Below are 16,006 nucleotides of genomic sequence, written 5' to 3'. Positions count from 1 at the left end.
CCAAATTGCAATATTTTTTCCTGTTAAATGTGCTTGGAGAGTGAAAGAAGTTATAGGGCATAAAACACTTGTAGATTCTCACAACATGCTGATTTTTAAAAAAAGAAAACACCACTTTTCTTTGTCTTTGTGTGAAGCTTTTATGTCAGGTTTTATGTATTATTATTATGATATAATTTTTTGTCCATCAGACATTGACCCACATTATCATAGTTTCTCATTCCAGCCTTACCTGATGACACAGATAGGAGCACTGAGAACTAACCAAATCAGTTTTTTTGTATCTTAAACTTGTCATTTTGTTATTCCAGCTCAAAAACTAACAGGGCATGTGGTGAATCTATTTGAATTTGTCATAATCAGTGTTTGTGACGCGTTGGCGACTTGTCCAGGGCAAGCCCCGCCTCTCGCTCACCGACCGCTGCAGACGGGCACCAGCTCTCCTCTCGACTGAAGAAACAGGCAGGGAAAGGAAAGGGATGCTTGGCTAATCAGATGTCTCGTAAAAAGAAATGATGTTTTACTCTGTTGATACAAAAATAGGTAATTGGAGCTTTAAATGTGTCAAGGTATTGGGTAAAAACAGCTCCCTGTGTTACATAAGTGGCTCGGAGGTTCGTATGAGTGGTCTTGTTGTAGTTAATGAATCAGTGAATGTGCCGTTTAAAGTATGACCTTTAGTTGCCTGGCCCTCCCCTGGCTTGTTGTTTTTGTTCTTTGCTGAGTAATAAAAGTATTGGTTTCTCTAAAAGTGGAGGGGCCCCAAGGGGCGCTCTGCGGTGAAGGGAGTACAGCTCTGGTCAGCTGACAAACTAAGTGACTACACAAGCAGCAGTTGTAACCCGACTCTCTTGCCACGCTGCTTCTGTGACTGGTAAACAAACACCACCCTCTGACCGGAAACGCTCTTGCCCTTCCCTCTGTTCCTCTATAACTCAGCTAGATTTAACAGGCTGTGTTTGGAGTGAAAGAATGAAGGTGGGGCTGAGGTCTGGAGGTGATCTGTGTCTGTAGGTTCACAATATCTGGATAATCATTTCTGATTATTGACAGAAACTTGGCTTGTTACAATAGGTGTATTGTACATTTTTTCTTTATACATACAAAAAAAGTTAATAATAAGTCCATCACACCTGTTATAGTTTTGTCTTGTGTTTAGGGTCTGGTTTGAATTGCTGCTCAGAAATCCCATTTGGTACATTTTGTTGTTCATCGTACTTTCCCAGGACGTGTGCCTGCTCTGCATGGTAGTTTCCTCCGCAGCCCACTTGGCCCTGTTCTGTCTAAAGACCAGGACACTTTGTACACTCTCCCGTTGTATCCCCGGCTTTCTCTGACTCACTCTTCTGGTCAGCGTGCCTATTTGATCTTTTTGTTTTCTAGCCTCTGCGTGAACACACAAGGGAGACCAGTGCGATAGAAGATGGTAAATTCCCGTAAATTTTGGAAAGGAATAAACAAGAAGATTAACTGTTTGCAGGAGTGAGGAGAGGCTAGTTGATTTTTTTTTTTTTCCCCTCCTTCTGTTGAGAAGGAACACAATGTGCTGCAGGGATCCTGTTACAACCATGTTTATCACACTGCCTTTACCCATTGGTGGACAAAACATAGGAAGGAATCCCGCCTGTCTGCCCCCCTCCAATGAGCTTTCTCTGCTGTATTCTTAATGTGGGGGGCGCTTACTTAGTGTGTTGCCAAGTAATGGTGATTTGCACTGGCTTACATGCGCTTACAGTGTGACTGTGTGTGTGCGCTACGCACATTGTACGTTTGTGTGTGTTCGCTCAGACCCAGAGTGCCGCACTTCCTGGAAGAGAACCTGAGTTGCTGAGAATTCTGCGATTGCTCACAATAACACATTCTTGAAAACGACCAGTGATTGAGAGCAGCCAATGGCGGAGGATTCTGTTGGGGGGGGGTGAGAAGGGTCACCGTTTGAGGAAGAGGGGCTGTAAACGTCTCTGAAAGGGAGTCTCGGCGGGAGGGCGGTTGTTTATGTCAAGCTGGTACACGACAAGTTTCACCAACCCTTTTTCTGTTCTGTCTGTCAGGTGTCCAATCAGATGTCATGCTACAGTTTCAAGTTTTAACATGCCAAACTAGAGGTGAAAGTTGCATATATATTCCTGACAAAGCAATCCCCAGTGGCTAAATTCATGTTTTGTGAAATGTCAAAAAATGGGTTTATTGGTTAATCCTGTTTAGACTGAAAAAGGAAACAATGGAAACACCTCGTTATCCTCTTCTTGTTTTGGTATAATCCTAAAACACCTATCTAAGCCATACCCAAAGTCAAGTTAAAGCTGTTCTAAAACTATATTTAGTAAATGTTTTGTTTTGGTCATTTCTTGAAACCTAAGACTCGTTTTTCCCCAATCAGAATTATTTTAGGTTTTCTTGGGAGTGTGTAGCAGGTGTTTAAACACACTTGGGGGGGAGGAAATAGCATTTTTTAAATTTTTGTTGGATTGAAGTCCGCAGATTACACCAGCTGTCTGTTGTTAAGCTGGAAAACACAATCAGACCACAATGTGATCCCAAGTCCTATTCCAAATGTCTTAACAATAGCTAAAAATACTTTACACAGGTTTCCAGAAAGTGGCTTCATGCAATACATAGATTTGTTTCTGTCTTTATCAGCTTTTTCCTTCCTAGATGAGTCATAGTCATGACAGAAATGTTGACTATTTTGGTGTGGATTTTGTTAGACCTATTTCGATATTGCCTCAAAAACTTAAACAACTCGGCATGCAGCTGATGCTTCTTACACATAACCACACAGAGGGCTTAATGCAACTATTATGTTTTCCCAGAGGTGTCAAGATTCTTATTTAAAGGTGAACTGAAATCAAATCTCAAGGGATCTCCAGAATCGGATAAAAACTCTTCAGATTTGGATTCTGATTAACACCAGGACCGTCATGGCCGACAAATTAGTGCGCATAACGATCGAGTTGGGAACGTGGAACAGTGAGAACCGTTTACCCTCGGATCACTGTCATGACATCAGTACACAACACTGCAAATCAAGATAAAGACGGCAGGAAAGAACTAACGTTGCTAACTTGAAGCTAACCCAATGCTAACCAGATGCTAACTTGTGAACAACGTGACCGCGCTTCAGAGTAGTATTTATAAACTCTCACTAATAAATTAGTAAACTAATCAACAGCAGGTTCAGATTATGACATTTGTTTAATCACACATGGATTGTTTTATATTTTTTATAAGGTCCTGTTTTTATGGCATGAAGCCAGTCCACCGCAGTAACGAGGGTCGGAGCAGCGCTTCTCTTTGAAGTGGTCCAAACCAGAATTCTTATAGTAATTCCCACATCTGAGAAAGGGTTTTATCTTTCGGGAAGCCAAAAAATGAAACTCCAGCGGTATTTTTGTGGCCGGTTCGAACAATTATTTCCAACGAACGGAACTATATTGTACAGGTATTCATCCACTCACAGATGAATGGCTGATTGTTGTGAACCTCAGCAGGTCTGAGGATGTCACACATCGGGGCGAAGTGTCACGGAAAAAGCCAAAAACACCTGAGTCATTTCTTCATAGTTTGGTATTTAAAAAAGAAACAAGGAAAAAGGTATAATTTTTTTTTAAACTTTACAATAAGTACATTTTATGATTTTATTCCAACTGATGTTGGCTTTGAAACACTTCTCAGTTCAGCTTTAAACTTACACATGCATGCAGTCGTTGTTTTAAACGTGTTTGGATATTTGATGCATCACTCTTTAAAGTATTTTCTTGCAACACAAGCTGTCATTGTCTATTGTAGCCTGTAAATATGACACGAGAGCGCCTTTTAAGGAAGATGGAAGGTGTGATTTACCAGCAGGCTTTTGCAAATGAGTTGTATCAATGTTATGTTTTGGCACTGATTGTACCTGCTTTAATTAGTCATAAAATTCTTCCCAATGATTTGTTTAGAACAGCCTTACCTTTGTGTTCGTCAGTTGTCTACAAAGCACTTTGTGTACAGATTATTTTAACTAGTTAACAACTTTCTTGATTAATATCAAGTTGTTTTTCCGTTTTGGAGTATTGACCACTTTGACGTATAAAGGAACAGAGCCATATATGTTGCTTGGAAAATTTTTCTTCTTTAGAACTTGATTCATCTCCTTCAGAGATGTGCGAACACGTTACGATCTGTTTACCACGAGGACATTCACAGTTGTTGTTCATCACCGGTGTTCGTTTTCTGGTCGTCTTTGTCGAATAAATCGTTGGATTATTTTTTTAAGCAAAACATGTAGACAACCAAAGTTGGCAAACACTCCCTAGAGGTTACACTATTAATATTGTTTGTGAACTAGCATTAGAAAGTGTTAAAAGGACCTAGAGATTTTCATGAAGTACCCACCCAAACCATTATAGAGCCACCTCCATGTTTGACAGTTGGGATCTGATTGTTCAAAAGCTTTTTTTTATTTTCATATAAAGAAATATTCTGAACAAGGGAAAAAAAAAGTCCTTTTTTCACATTGATGGAGGAAAGGGAGCTCTTCTGCGGTTTCCAGCTGCACTGAGCTCCAGATGAGCTGCGCTGATTCATACTCGGTTGGTTCAGTTCTGACGCCACTTTATTAACTCTCTTTGATTCCTTGACAAAATATATGCCAATGTTCTGTGTTTTCTGTCACTGACATTTCGCTGTTTTGAGCTGAGTTACATTTCTTAGAGCCAGTTTTCCTTGTTTTTTGGTAAACCTCGCATGACTTTAGACACAGTCACTTGGAGGCTTTTACCGGCTCTTAGAGGCCCAAACTATTGATGGTGCAATGATTGTCTTTTCTTTAAAAGACAAAAATGTCACATTTTGACACCTGCTGATGAACAGATAAGGTTTGAAAGGAAACCCTTTATTATGTCAGATACAGGAAGTTTTCTGGGCCTTTTTATAACACATATATACTATTATATCCCAACATTTTTTGAAAGATAAATGTAAAAATATCTGCCCTTGTTGTTTGCAATTGTGAACTCTTCTCACTAGATGAAGTATTTTTAATTTATTTAGGTTTATTGTTCAATTATATTACAATATGTAGAGTTATTTAGTAAGAGATATTCTTATATTTACAATTTTAAAAAAAAATACACATTAAACAAGAAAGAATATTGTTTGCATTTCAATCTGCATATAGCTAATTCCTTTGAGGTAAATATAGTCTGGAGTTGTGTAGAAATTCACAATTTTAGCATGCATAGGTTTTAGGTTTCTTCCTATAGTTTGCATTTGAGTCAGCACATTTATTATGCAAAACATATTCACCAAAATGTGAAACGTGTTCATCCGCAGCTGAAAATTACCCCTCAGCATAAACTTTACCCTTGTTTAAACCTTCTTTTTCAAGAGTTTTCTTTTCTTACATGCTACATTAGTGAAGCACATTCACTAAAAATGAATATTTACAGCAAGATTTAAAAGAAAATCTTTAAAAACTGGGACTAGCTGTCGTCTGGTTTGTAAATATTAAAAAATGTAGAACTTTTTTTTATATAAATATTAACAGTTCATCAGATTTTCCTGGTTTCTGCAGTGTGAGCATTAAAAATGCTGACACAATTTTAGCTTCTCCGCTTGAACTGAGCATCATCTGGCGCCGTTTTAAATGTCAGCCATATTTTGTCACGGCAGCAAAAAATGCGTATCGTCTGATTTTAGGGTCGTGAATAAAGTAAACAACTGAGAATAATCTTGGTTAAGACATTGGCCGACGCCGCTATAGGTCATGTCAGGAATTTTATTTGTACATCTATTTCCAGGTCTCTCAAGGCAAACACAGACAGACCCCGTGTTTAGCAACAGAAAACATTCATAGTCGCAGTCAGGTGGTTGAAAACAACCTCGAACGTCTCCAGTGTCCGAATGTGCACAGGCATACATGTTTTTTTTCTCTCTCTTCTTTCCTTCTCTTCCTCCCTGGTCATTGCTCGTCTAACTCGGGGGGATATGAACTCTGCTGTTTATTCTCAGGGTTTGTACAGGACTGTGTCTGGGCTTGACTCTGAGATTCTGGAGCGTTCAGCAGTCCAGGCGCTCAGATCCCTGGGAGCAGCAGTTCAGAAACGCTCAACTCCTCACAGCCTTACAACTTTTTGTAGGCCAAAGGTCTTTTCAGTCAACGGCAGCCTGCCAAACCAGCTACTGGCATTAAACGCAAATGCCAGGACTCTGACTTAACCGTGTGGTGTGACACGGCAAGCTGTTACATTTCATTATCGTAACATTTCCTTTGTTGGTTTATTTGAACCAGTACGGCATTATCTGGTTATGTAATGAAATCTGTAACGTTTTCATCAGAAAATGAACTTAGGAAACACAGAAATAATTATAACTTAATCAGTTTCACAGATCTTGAGTGGAAATTTGACGTGTTAGTAGCCGAGTTATTCACAACAAATACTTTAGCTCCAATCCTCGGCATTAACTGTTGGTTAAACTGTGGTTATACTGGTTAAATTGTTTTTTTTTAAGTTAAGTTTTGATATGTTCAATAAACTGCCTGCAGGTGTAAAAGATAAATAATTTGAAGTGTTTGGAGTGGGAAGAAATGCCTTCGTCGTGTTTAATCGTATCGCTCGTCGTCTTCTCTCTCAGGCTGTGCGTTCTCGTCCAGGACGGCTGTGGGATTTTCAGCGTGGTCCAGCTGCAGCCTCTGACCTGCGGGGACGAGCTCCACCGGTTCTGCCAGATGTGGCAGGGGAGGACCTGCGTGTTGAAAGGCGTTAAAGTGGTGCAGCGGGTCACTCGAGAAAGGTGACACTCACATTCTCCTTTTTACCCATTCTTCTAAGTCGTTGGGGTTTTTCCTTTTTTTTTTGTCTGAACTTAGGTTCGTTAAGTTCAGCCTGTCAGCACCAAGAATTTGCGGGACGGTTTTCTGTTAAATGTGAGGCTAGCTCTCGCTCATTAGCCATCTGGGATATCCGCCCCGGGTAAATGTCTGTGACAGATAGGTGATGTTTAGTGTCACGCAGTAGCCTCAGAGCCTCATCCTGAACCTTCAGACATTCATCTCTCCTCAGTGCTTTGTGTTTTAGGACTTATCTAAAGTGTAAATCGTCAAGTTTCCTTTTTTAACCACAAACACCCTCATTTACGACACAATGAGGACTTAATGTTTGTTGCTCTCATGAACCCGATTATGCCATCCTGCCAGCAGTGTGACTGTGTTTACATGTAAAGTGATATGGAGGTACACGCTCTGTGTTCCTCGTGAGTTTCCATAATCGAGATCCAGGATTAGCTGCAGTTAGCAGAACTGACATGGGATCATTCAGAGGCTGGCAGGAATTTGTTTACAACCTTCGCATCTATAATGCCACTGCTGTCTATGATTTTTCTGGAAGTTGTCTGTGGTTTTGAGTGTGATGGATGAGCTATCTTCAGTGCTTTCACGTGGGCCAGCTTAGCAGCTAAAAACACACACACACACACACACACACACACACACACACTTAGGGTTGTTTGAGTTCAAACAAACTTATTTAAATTTCTAAAAACTTAATTCTCCTGGACTTCTTTCCTAGAAATCCACACTATGAAGAAATATTGTCTTATCACGTTTTCATTTCTTGTTAAGAGTTAATTAAGAAGACTGACACTCTTTGATATCTGTCTGATAAATACGAAGCAGCAAACAGCAGCTGTTTATCTTTGACTAGAGGCAAAGGTAAACAGCCAGCCTGGTTCTGTGTAAAGTTGGGAACAAACACCCCTCACAAACACCTCCAGGACCCGGTCCGGTTTAGAGGCTGTCAGAATTAGATGTCTAAATTCAAATATATTCATAGACATTATGTCCTTCCACGTGACACAAAGTAAAGATGTGTCTGTGGGGAGGTGGTGCTTTTGGAAACTCCTAACCACGCATTTAACATATAGCACATATAGACCATATAGGCGTCCTAAAGCCCACTACAGCTCCTCTCACACATGAGCAGTTTTGACTTATTCTGCGTTTTAGTTTTTACACAGCGGAAGCGTGAACTAATTACTTTCACAAGCTGGTGCAGCTGCTGTAGGTTCATGTAGTTTCTGATCAGATGTTCAGAAAATTCAGACAGATTGTGTTAAATAATAATGTTTATACTTCAGTTCAAACGTACCTTTTCCACTCGTTTACCTGCAGTAGTTAGCTTCCTAAACAAATCTTTATCGCCCAATGTGATAAGACAAGAGTGGACTATAATGTTTTTGTCAGTGTCTGTATATAAGTGTGTGTTTGTTCCTAAATTATCTCATGAACTATTAGACAACTTTTGATGAAATAAATGATCGTTAGATATACACCTGCATTCGGCAACCTGATTCAAGATGGCTGCCACAGCCAACTGACCTTAAAGAACACAAAAAAATTACTAAAAGTCAGTCAGTTTTACAGATATTGACCTAACATTTGTCGTGGTAGTAAATGTACTGAACTTTTATTGCGCTTTTCCAGTCATTTTGACTGCTCAAAGCATTTTCCACTAGAGCCACATTCACCCATTCGCATTCACAAACGCTCACACATTTGTACACCGATACGCAGACCGGGAGGTTAAGTGCCTTTACCAGGCATGTGACAGGAGGAAGCTGGAATCCAACCCACAACCTTCCGATGATAAGACGACTACGCTACCCACTGATCCACAGTTGCCCAACTGAGGCTGGTCACAAACACATACTCTGAAGATCTTTGTTTAAAGTGAATTTTATCTGTTTGTCTGTTAGCAAACGGCGTTTTCCCATGGGCTCCACTTGGCTCTATTTGGGTCGATGCGGTGCTGGTTCCGGGCCCTTCCGTTGGGTGGCCCCACCCACTTCCAGCTCGCTTCTTAGAACCTTCTTGGTCGAGGTTCCAGTCGAGTCGAGCAGATTTCCGTCCACTAATTGACCACAGAACGACATCAGTCATGAGAGGGTCTCCTTCACAAGAAGCCCACCTTTTTTGAAACCTTTCATTCATTCTTGTTATTTACTATTTTAAAAACAAATATAATATATCCATAAAAATGGCAACACGTAAACAAACACTGTGTTCAGAAGCTTCTGTGCTTTTTGGCTAACAGCAGAATTCAGAGGGAGCTCCGCCCAATGGACTCCACCTACGGGCTCCAACAGGTGGAGGGAAGGTGGCCTCGACTCTCAGCCGTGGCAGTTTTAGAAACGGTGACAGAGAATAGTGAGTGTTTTGTGCCTTTATTTTACTTATTTACCTGTCGGTGGTAAGTTTCGGATGGCTGCACTACGACGGCCCGCCCACATCGAGGCGGCGCTCAGTTAAATAGAAAAGCACAGAGAGCAAGTAGAACAGAGTCGGGTTGAATTAGGGTGAAGCAAGTTAAAATATCTCATGAACCACTTGGCAGATTATAATGAAAGGATCAGGAAATAAGAACTGTACGTACATTTTAACTTTTGGTGTAAATCCAACTCAAGGTAGCCACAGCAGCTAATATAAACCAGCTCAGTCAATTCAAACAAAAAATTTGATGTGGTAGTAGCTGAGAGTCATTCACAGCACACATTCTGAGCGTGACGTCTTGTGATTTGTCATGAGAGCCCTCATAACATTATTTTAACAGTTTGACCAAATCAGCCACAGATCCATGATTACTCAACAAAAGAGTATCCTAGTTTAAAACTCTGGGATGGAAAGCAGCGGGCGACATGCATTCCCTAAGGAAGTGAAACCCTTTTAGTATTTTATGCATCTGAACCAAACTTAATCCAAAAGTTTTGAGCTGCAGTGTAATAAAGCACGCAAGTTTAACACGGTTTAAGTTCAAACGTGCATAAAAAGGATGTTTTTATATGCACACATCCACTACAGCTGTGTTAAAGAAGCGCGGTACTTTCATTAAACGTTTAAGTTCTTTCTAGTGTTAATATAATGTGCTGGGTGACAAAAACCCCTGTGACTCTGAGAACTTTTCTATTGTAGGCTCTCTGTTTCATAGTAAATATTGTGGGGGCGTTGTGGTTCAGATAAACTCTGTGCAGAAGTGCACACTCAGTGTTCAGTGGCTTTTATTTCTGTTGGTTTGTTGTTTTAGATTGAACAAAAATTAGAGCCGTCTTGCTAATTAGTCAGCGCTAAGGCTGCTCTTTTCTTTTAATCACCAGAAAGAGCCTGACTTATATTTGTTTTGTTTTTTTTTAGTTTATTTGTAGTAAAAGATGCAGTTTCACATTAACAGGCTGATATGGGGACGTTACATTTGTCACATCGTTAAGTCTCAGGGCAAAAGTGATTAGAAGCGTTTGATGAAAAGAAGCCGTACTTAAGGAAAAGGATCTTGTTTTTGAGCAGTGCGAGCTTTGAAAATGATCACCCTGTCACTTGTGCGCTGTGGTTGATGTTTACAGGAAGTAATTGCTGGCAGTATGCCAAATCAACAAATAAATTTAGAAAATGTGCAGCTGATTAATTATTTCATTTCCATTAAATTACATTTCATTTCAGCTCAATAAAATAAAATCAGATCGACGGAAACCTGCTGACGGGGAATCACAGTCGCTCCTTCGAGCCGCTAAAACAAATGTGCTTAAGCTCGGTCTACAGAGTGAGGATTAAAATAACAAATGACACTGTTAGCTTGTCTTTACTCATCCATGAGTTGGCCTCACTGGACTCGACTGGGCGGCAGAACCAGTTTCACACAAAGAAACACTGTGATTAGAGGCTGACTAACAGGTTGTTAACCACAGAGTGACCTGAAACCACCCCCATGAATGAATAGGTAGCGATGCCTTAAAGCCAACGTGTGCTTCTTAGAAGACTTCTCAGAGAATGAATCAGAATGGAGTTGCTGCTTTATGTTTTTCCCCCTCTTTCGCTTGTTTAAACGCTTTTTTTTTTTTTCCGGAATCGGTCTGACGTCAGATCGGCGAAGTCTCATCAAGCACCGGCGTGTTTAACCGGGATTAAGAACGTGTTGAGAGAGGACGTATGTCACTCATTTCTAATGAGGACATTTAGAACCACTTGTAATCCACCTTCTAAAACTTGTTATTTTAGCGCCACATAGGAATCATAATTTACGTTGGGTGTGAACGCTTTGGCCTCTCAAGACCTTCTTGAAAAAAAAAAAAAAAAAAAAATTCTGTGTCGATGTGCTCTGCCAGCCCCAGCATGCTCTCTGTTGATCCCACGTGACGCAAAAACAAGCTGCGCCTTTACAAATTCACGTTTCAGTGGAAGTGAAACCGGCTGTGAAAGCTCCTATTCTCCTCACTAAAGTCCCTTTTTTTCTCTAGTTTCTCCTTCTGTCCCCCCTCTTCTGTGCCCCTCCTCACTCTCCCTTTTTTTTTTTTTTTTTTTTTTTTTTTTTTTTTTTTTTTTTTTTTTTTTGTCTTTCACTCGCAGGCACTCCAGGCTTTTCAGCTTGATAGACAGCCTCTGGCCCCCAACACTGCCTCCAAAAGAGCACGGAAATTCACTCAGTGTCCCTAAAGTAAGTTCCCATTATCGTGGACAGAGTCCCTGAGCTGACGGGGCTCTAACTGAAGGTGGATCAGAAAGATCTTATTACTTTCAAAAGCGTTTTTTTTTTCTTGTTGTTAATTATATTGTTGATCAGTCATCGAATGAAAGTTTCCAAAATAAAATAATAAAAACTTTCATTCGTGAAGAATTAGCATTAATGTGTGGTCATTGATGGAGTTTTGTTTTAATAAATTAGGGTTTTTTTTGGCATAAAATGTGAGGTTTTTAATGGAGCTACAGGTGCAGCTAAAGACTATCATCGACTTGTTCGCACACCTTCTGTTTAAAGGTTGCAACCGAGAAAAATCTGCAAAAAAAAATGAATAAATAAAGAGTTTTCCCAGTGGATGCATGTGTTTTATGTAGGACAATTACTTACAACTTCTGAGGATCGGATTCCATCACTGAAATGGATCGATATGCCTCCACATTACCTGGTGATGATTCTGAACGTGGCGTATTGTTTTACTTCGCTCATTCATCTTTGTCCTCATATGACCGGATTCCAACACGAGGCGGAGTTTATCTGAGGTGAACAACAACAGCTGATGTATTCATTTCAGACACATTTAGTTGTTTTGTTTATTCAAATCAATAATAACTTGTCTCACTGTGCTTGTTTTCTTTTTGTTTGTTTTTTGGGGGCTTTATCTGTACCAGCTTGTTTGAATGTCTTTCATTTACTGGAAACTCCGGGAAGATAATGTTCACGAATGATTCTCCGCTTTTGTGTAAACACAAAACCAGCCATTCTGTATTCCTATTAAAGCAGTTCGAAGTTTGAAACGAGGCTAATATTAGTTATGTTTACATGGACAGCAGTGTGTTGACAATAACTCACTTAAGGTTTTACTTTGAGTGAGATAAATAAGTAACATTTTCTTTTTAGCATAATCCAAATAATGTCATATTCAGTGTAGCAATAATCTTCACAAAGTATTCAGATTGTTGTCTTATTAGATAGATATATGTAGACCTCAATTGCACTTTTATGTTCTGCAGGAGTTATTGCAGCGTTTAGAGACACTCAGCTGCTTTTTGCCTCTCCTGGAAGTGGAGAACAAACAGAAGACACTCCTTAAGGCAGTGGTGTCCAATCCTGGTCCTGGAGGGTCTCTGTCCTGCATGCTTTAGTTGTTTCTTTTAGTTCTGCAGAAACCTGTTCTTCACTCAGTCGTTTCAATCCATAGAAGCACCTAAAACATGCAGGATGGTGGCCCTCCAGGACCAGGATTGGACACCACCACCTTAAGGGGTAGAAATCCAAGTAATGCTCTATATTATGAGGGATATTGATGTAACAAAGGGTGCAGAAGTTACATTTCTGTATGTTGTATGAAACATAAAGCTGTTGTGACTGCCTCAGTCTACCTATAAACAAAATGCAGAAATATTGGAAGTCTGCTGTGCACATGAACATGAATATGGTTTCAAGCTGCACGTTTCTCTTCACGCCGTGGAACTCAGAAGGGTTTGATTTTTGCAGGAAAGCGGAGCTCCAGGTCAAGCTCCCAGTTTCTGCTACCTGCTGTCGGGTCAGCAGAGTTCACTTGAACCCACCGAGGGGCCGATTATGTCGCCGCTCTACCTTCCCCCCAGAAACCGAAGCCTACGAGACGTACTGCAGGTGAGCGGTTTCTCGCTGAGAACACACACACACACACAGGTCCAGGTTTTATCTTCAGCAAGCTGATTTAAATCGCTAATTTTCCTCTTTCAGAGCGAGGAGAAAACCTGCCGCTGCAGTTTTGTCGCAACCGTTTTATACAAGAGGATGCAGGTATTTCTGCCCGATTGAGTCCGTCTTTAGTGACAGAAAGGAGTAAATATTAGGCCTCTCGAGTTCCTCTTTCAACTTGTTGGGTTTATTTGAACTAGGAGCCTGATAAGCCCAAACTCTGACGTAGAGAGCAGCATTCCTATCGCTCTGTTTGACCGGCCGTATAAAGCTCCGCCGCTCCTCACCATTGATTTGTGCGAACTTTAAACTCTGACCGGATGAGATAACCTCTCAGATTAGTGATGGACTTTGCCCCGCACTCACACCACTTTTCCACATTATTGCTCTAGTAAAACAGCAGCTCGAATGAATAATTTTGTTAAAGCGGCTGATTCTTGGACGCAAGTTCCAATTCCCATCTAATTGCTGCATTCGCCTCTTTCTAGGTTATCCTGTTTTAAACTTTGCTCTTTTCCTCCTTTTGCACGCCGCCCCGTTTTCAGCTTCAGAGTCCCGATATAGGCCAGGGGGAGGTGCGGCTGGTGCTCACAGACCCCAGTCTTCAGGAGGAACTGCCCGAGAGGCTGTGCGGGCAAACAGTGGCTCTGTGTGTGAACACTTCCTGTGTGCTCACTTCCTCCGTCCTCGAAGCACTGAGTTCTCCCGCCGCCTGTCAGATGTCGTTCAGAGACGCCATCCAAGAAAATGGTGATTGTTCGGGGGATATCTGTGTGCGGGCTTCAACCACCCTCATAGATAGCCTTATCAGCTTTTTATGACTTTTAGATGGGAAATAGTTGCTTTAAAGCAAAATTTGTTTTGTGATGAACGTTTGATAAGTTCAGTAAACTTCTAAGTGATAATGTTTGACCGTTTCACCACCATAGCTGGTTAGGTGGAGTTTCTTTAAATCGGGTAAGGTTAGTAGATTGAACCAAAAGATAATTTATTAAACTTTATTTAACCAGGCAAATCCCTCTGAGATCTAAGATCTCTTTATGAAGGGAGGCCTGGGCCTGAAGGCAGCCTAACATGCATGTTTTTAGCCTGAGGGAGGAATCCGGAGCGCCCGGAGAAAACTCACGCAAACACGAGCAGAACATGCAAACTCCTGGGTTTCTTGCTGCTAAGCCATTATGCTGCCCAGATAAATCTAAGCACTTGTTAACAAAATTTTGAGGTAGAATTCTTCCACAGAATATTCTTTTTTTTTACATTTTTTTAAACTATAAAGACTTTTGCAAAACCATAAATTGGTGAGAGAGCTGCAAGATCAAAGCCTGACAAGATTGCTTCAAACTCACTTTAACATCACAAGTTTCTAACTTTTTTATGCTTAATAGCTGTTTTTACACTTTGGAGCTGAAATTTAAACATAAAATATACTGAAAGGGAGCCCTGTCAGTGGTTGAGAAGAAAAACGTTTTGTGGTAACTATCCAGAAAACTTTAAGCACATTTCCTAATGTGGTAAACGTGGCTATTTTAACTCCAGTTTTTTTGTTTTGTTTTTTTTCTCTTATTGTCAGCTGTTTTGATTTGAAGAAACAAGGACACATAAAACCAGAGAGAACATCATGTACGCTCATCTCTGGAGCTTTCTGAAAAGGTTTCTGTTTTTAATTCACGGCAGCAGCTCGCAATCTGACCTTATCGCCGCCACGCCCCTCAGGAGCACCTGCGTTGGGCCGCCTGCCCGGAAGCTCGCGAGCTTCCTGCCGCTCCAGAACAAACCCGCGGTAATTGGAAAGGTGGCGTACACGCTGTACAGGCTCGGCGAATAAACAAACCTCAGAACACGAATGAATTTGCCTTTCATGAAAACGGCTGGCAACATGTTTTCAAAGCGTCTGTTCCAGGTCGCTGATTTCCTTGTTTGCTTTTTATTACAGCCGGTAACAAACTTCAAACTATGTTGGTTTTTTTTTTTCTTTTTAATTTTTTGGAAAGCTCCAGAGATCTGGTGTTACTCAACAGATGTAGCATCTTGTGTAATTCCTCATTTCCCCAAAATTTTGCATAAAAAGCAAAAATTTAAAGCCATAGTAACAGGAAATATGCAAGTACGGAATTAACAGTATTATAATCAGATGTACTCAGTCGGTGGTTGGTAGTTAATAAGTTGTATTAAAACAGACATACATATAGGATAATAAGAGGAACCAGTAATATCTGTTAAGTCCTGTGGTTTAATGTTCTTAAAGCATCTTGCCAGTTCCTTCATTACTGCTTCTTATCTAAGTGTCCCGTTTAAAGAAGCCTGGCTAAACTGAACGGCTCGCTCATTTGTGTTTCTTTTGGTGGTAAAGTAGAATTTTCGACATCTTCCTCTCCAGGCGTCCTCCTCTGCGCGGAGCAGTCTGTTATTGAGGTGCGCTCAGCGGAGGGCGGCGTCGACCCGCTCGCCGGGCCTCTGCCTGAGCCCCAGGTGAAGACCCTGAGACTGGATTCCCTGAGTCTGGAGACCACACCCAACTCCCTCTGTACTCTCACAGGTCTGTCTCTGCCTTTCGCTCAGTCTGACGCTTTTCCAGACACTTCGTCTCCCCCCCACCCCCTCACCCCACCCCACCCCACACACAGACACACACACTCCCGGGATTCTTGCTGAGCAGGCCGAACGTTTTGTTTTCTCAGTTTTCACAGCGCCACAAGAGACTTTGATGTTGCTTCCAGACACTGCGGTCTGATGTTTGTTGTTCCGCGTCTATCATTGTTTGAGACTATATAAAATAAAAACACATGAACCATATTTGGATTTATGTCTATCCTACGTGTAATTCTGCAGTCAAC

General features: G+C 41.0%; 1 protein-coding gene across 2 annotated transcripts in view; it reads left to right on the top strand.

Annotated features, from left to right (window-relative positions):
• Positions 1-16,006, top strand: part of spidr (scaffold protein involved in DNA repair) — a 33,007-nt gene that overhangs the window by 13,727 nt on the left and 3,274 nt on the right. For both annotated transcript variants that reach the window (XM_017426037.3, XM_017426036.3), the window contains exons 11-16: positions 6,619-6,777; positions 11,375-11,462; positions 12,981-13,121; positions 13,215-13,274; positions 13,718-13,922; positions 15,550-15,708. In XM_017426037.3, coding sequence (XP_017281526.1) covers positions 6,619-6,777; positions 11,375-11,462; positions 12,981-13,121; positions 13,215-13,274; positions 13,718-13,922; positions 15,550-15,708 — 812 coding nt within the window. The remainder of the gene's footprint in view (positions 1-6,618; positions 6,778-11,374; positions 11,463-12,980; positions 13,122-13,214; positions 13,275-13,717; positions 13,923-15,549; positions 15,709-16,006) is intronic.

Source organism: Kryptolebias marmoratus, linkage group LG20, assembly GCF_001649575.2.
Source record: "Kryptolebias marmoratus isolate JLee-2015 linkage group LG20, ASM164957v2, whole genome shotgun sequence".
NCBI classification, from domain to species: Eukaryota; Metazoa; Chordata; class Actinopteri; order Cyprinodontiformes; family Rivulidae; genus Kryptolebias; species Kryptolebias marmoratus.
This window is presented reverse-complemented; position numbering and strand designations above follow the sequence as displayed.